Below are 4,245 nucleotides of genomic sequence, written 5' to 3'. Positions count from 1 at the left end.
AGGTTAACTTTCCTTTGCATTTCTAGAGGAGGGGAAAAACCCAAACCTTTGATCTCAATCTAAATCTCTTAAGTTTGCATGGAGGTAAGTTGATGCTAAAGAGAGGCCTCTGTTCACTAAACTGTTTCGAAATACAGTTTCTCTTAACTAAAGACACACTGTACAATGTTGCAGTAGTCTCAGCTGTTATCTCAAGCTAACTGGAGATAAGCATCCCATTTATGTCAGTGCCATTCCTCAGGGACCAAGTTAGTGTTCTGTAGCCCTCATGCATATGAGTTATAAAGATATACAAATAAACTTGAATAGACTTTGAGTAACATATTGTAGAACTTTGTAGCCTAGTCAATGTGTTAAAAAAGTGAAAGCAGTCTCATCATAAGTTAATTTTAGTTTTCTGTACAAATGGTTGGACACCAGAGACTTCTCCTGAGCTATTACGATACCTATTTTGTATAGTAAAAGTAACATTCGAGTCATGCATTAAGCAACTTGATGATACGCTGTTCTCTCTCAGAATCAGGATAATTTTTGAAAGCGGCCAAGTAAAAGGGAACAGAGTTACCATTCTACCTCTAGCTTCCCCCCAGGAAGCTCTATTAAATAGTCAGTTCCTGAATGCTATCACTGAAGCAATGAGGACCTTCAACTCAAAGTGAAGCGTTCATCTTATGACTCATAAGCTTTTGAAAAATGATCCACAAAATAAAGCCAGCCTCATTCATTTGAGCTATAGTAAGTTGAAAACTAGTTACCCTTCAAATGCATACCCCTGCACACTACATCAAGTGGTTTAAAAACAGCTGAAGCAAAAACCTTCGAAGTATTTGCACACCTTGCAGAAATGATTCACTTCTGAAATAACAGAAGCCTTGACAAATAAAAGTAGCTAATCCCTACCATCCTACAGCAGACTTTATGTGATGCTGTTGAAATAACATGCAATACATTTCTAAGCTTTGGCTCTCCTTGTCATGGGACATCACAAACCCTAGAAATACACAGAACCGACTCTGTTCTGTGGATTTTTAAGTTTGTTATCTCACCTCAGCGTGTTAGAGAATTTATGCATCGTCACACACATGCTGCAGCCTCATATTTTTTCTAAGGCATCTGCCACAGGCAATCAAAGACCAACCACCAGGTGACTCTCATCTAATGTAGCCTCACCAGCACTGATGCCAGAGTTAACAACATAGCCATGTTTTCACCTGCTGTAGAAGTACGTAGTACTTGCTTGACTTGAATCACTTGGAGGACTCAACGTTATCAGTTTGTTTTGAACAGCTACTTCGAAAATGTGGAGAGGGCTGGGGAAGCAACATAGCACAGAATTCTGCAAAAACATTTCCTTTATTAAATCTGCGATTTTCCAAAGTATCTTTATAAAACCACTGGAATGCCTGAAAAACACCTGTTGAGCTGATGTGCAAAGACCTTTAAAAACAGCAGAAGGTTTGTTACAAAAGAAATGTGTGAATAGCAAAAAGATAAGGTTTCCAACTCGGAAACCACAGGAATCGGCATTGAAGATTCTCAAAGGTGTGGGATTACATTGTTTTACCATCAGCTGTACCAATATCCATTAGCTGTTTGGCAGGAAGGTGCTTCAAGGCAAGTTTAATAAACACGCCGCCATCCCAAACATCACACCGCTTCCTTACTGTAACAAAACTTTTAGTCAATGACCTGTTTGATCTTAACTGAAGAGCACCCAAATGATTTTAAACGGTAGCACCAGAATGCTTTGTCTTTCTTGTACATGATGTGTTCTGTATCATACCTGCCCGTCACAGCAAGTTGATGCACACACGCTCTGAAACAGTAGCCCAGAAAAACTCTGAAATTCTCCCAAATCCACATGTTCCCATACAAGATGATACCTGATATTTCAGCCTACACAGTTCTTTATTTCTTTCCTTTCTTGGCTGCAGTCTTCTTTCCTCCTTTTTTAGCATTATTCACATATTTTGCTTCCAGTTGGGCCAAAAAGTCATCCATTTCCTTTTTTCGATCTTTATTTCTGCTCTGGGGGAGAGAAAAATAAAACAGAATAAAATAAAACACACATAAAATTTTTACTACTTCCCAATACCAATTATTCTATTGAAGTTAGACAGCTATATAAAATCTTGGAATATATTAAACAGGGAATACAAGCTACAGAATCTATAGTACCATCAAGTAGAAGCCTACGTGTGTACTCTAGGGTCTGTATCTAACTTTCTGAAGTATCAAGACAGAGGTAGAGGGGCTACAAAAATTCGTGACATAAGGCTAGGAAAAGCAAAACAATTTCTAGTTTAAACCCAAAAGTCTATTACAATTTGAGAAACGATTAAGCATAAACATTCTAAGAAAGCCCACTGGATGATAACAAAGAAGGAGGAGAAAATGTTATGAAGAACAGAACAGAAGCAGTATGTTTCCTTCCTCAAACTTCTACATCCTCATGGGATCCCTCAGAAAGAAAGAATCATTAGCACTCATTAACACACACACATTGCTAAATCATTAGCAATCATTAACTGCCTAAAACTATTAGTATTTTGATTGTGTATGCAATAAAGATATTGGAATAAGATTGTTAATTTTTAAAAAAAGAGGCAGGTAATAAAATCCATACCATACTCCCAACAATTAAAGTACATAGTTAACATTAAGGTCAGGTTTTAACCTCAGGAACTCAGAAGAGTTGCAAGGATCCAAAACACAAAGATGCTCAGGGAAAATTCAATTATAACCCAGTAAGATAATTATCTTCAACTGATACAAAAAGGCTTACTTGAATCAGTGCTTTCAAGTCATCTTCTCCACCAAGGCCCAGTTCGTCTTTAGTTGTTTCAGCCTCTCTAGCTTCTTTTTCTGCCTAAAATAGCAAACTAGTTTTTTTAAAAGTATTTTGGACATTATTTGACAAAGTCTCACAGTAGTTACCGAACACCTTTTTTGAGCTGCAAGGAAACATGAACTGTTTCCAAGTTTGGCAACAGATGAGAAATCAATCAAAGAAGGCCCATCCTGGTTCCACAGTTTAGTAGAGCTGGACAGTTTTTTTGCTGTTTCACAATGCTGAATGTCATGTCTATCCCCATGCCTGTTTCCCCCTGTTGTTTTTTTTTTTCCTCAGCAGCTATTACATTTTCTTTAACTTGGAAAAGGTTACTGTGATGGGCATACACCGTATTCTACAAAGCATCCAAAAAAACCCAGGTTGGAGAAGAGGTCCATTTACTCCAGAATTTATTTCACACTTGCCCAGAGGCAAGGATAATATATTTTCACCACGTACGCTTCTTAAATCCAGCAACTCATAGCTTTGTAAATAAATGCAGGGACATGCTAAACTGTAATAAGCCATAGTCTATAATAATGAAATAAAAGAAAAAAATAATAGGCAACAACCTATTACAACTCAAAAGACTTTCAAAACAGTTTGGGGGGGTGGGGGTGGAGAACCCAGGTGACCAAACGCAAAAGTCTAAGACACTGCACAAGATCTGTAACCCAGCAAACACTTGTCTCGAGAACAGCTTCATTTATTTCCACCAAGGGGGATTAAAAGCTTATCATAAATAATGCTTCCTTTTGGTCCCTGATTAATATAACCTACCCGCCTTTTTCTTGCGATCATTTTCTGCTTAGACTCTTTAACAAAACCTTTGTAGGATGGGACTTCTCCGGAGGTGATGGCTTTTTCTATGATTTTCCGTATTCTCGGTTCATCTGTATAGTCCACGCACAACACAGACTCCATTATTCTGTCCATGTCCCCCTCAAAATCCACGTATGCTGCTTTAATATCAGCCAGCTCTTCTTCCGAATCCTTATAGCTCTTTTCGAAGTCTTCAATATCTTTTACGGTGATCTGAAGGAAAGAGGTGACATATGTTGAGTTACAGGATTTTCTCACCAGAAGGATTTACGAGACAGCATTGAAAACCCCAGTGTTTTACACAAAGCTCCTACGGGTGGCAGGGCTACAACTGTGAAGTAGCGGGTGTTCCCTTCCCGGAGGGTTTGCGTTCCCGCTGAGGTGAGCCCTGCGGGATCCCACCGCCGGATCCCCGGCCCGATCTCACCTTCTTTTCCCCCCCGCCAGTCCCGCTCGCCCCTCAGCGCCTCGCCCTCCTCGTCCACCGTGCCCTGTTCGTCGTACAGGGCTCGCTGCTCCGCGTCGCTTAGGACGGCGTACGCCTTGCCCAGGATCTGTGGGGACACGGGGGCGAGCGGTCGGTCAGTCAG

The 4,245-nt window shown here is 40.1% G+C and overlaps 1 protein-coding gene across 1 annotated transcript; it reads right to left on the bottom strand.

Moving 5' to 3' along the window:
- Window positions 1-1,609: 1,609 nt before the first annotated feature.
- Window positions 1,610-4,242, bottom strand: DNAJC9 (DnaJ (Hsp40) homolog, subfamily C, member 9; the record flags this gene model as incomplete). Its single annotated transcript, XM_010294128.1, has 4 exons — window positions 1,610-2,028; window positions 2,786-2,869; window positions 3,614-3,894; window positions 4,095-4,242. Coding segments are annotated over 4 exons (633 nt in total), but the record flags the coding sequence as incomplete, so codon positions are not given.
- Between the last annotated feature and the right edge of the window lie 3 nt (window positions 4,243-4,245).

The sequence above is a fragment of the Phaethon lepturus genome, unplaced genomic scaffold (genome assembly GCF_000687285.1).
Source record: "Phaethon lepturus isolate BGI_N335 unplaced genomic scaffold, ASM68728v1 scaffold35709, whole genome shotgun sequence".
NCBI classification, from domain to species: domain Eukaryota; kingdom Metazoa; phylum Chordata; class Aves; order Phaethontiformes; family Phaethontidae; genus Phaethon; species Phaethon lepturus.
This window is presented reverse-complemented; position numbering and strand designations above follow the sequence as displayed.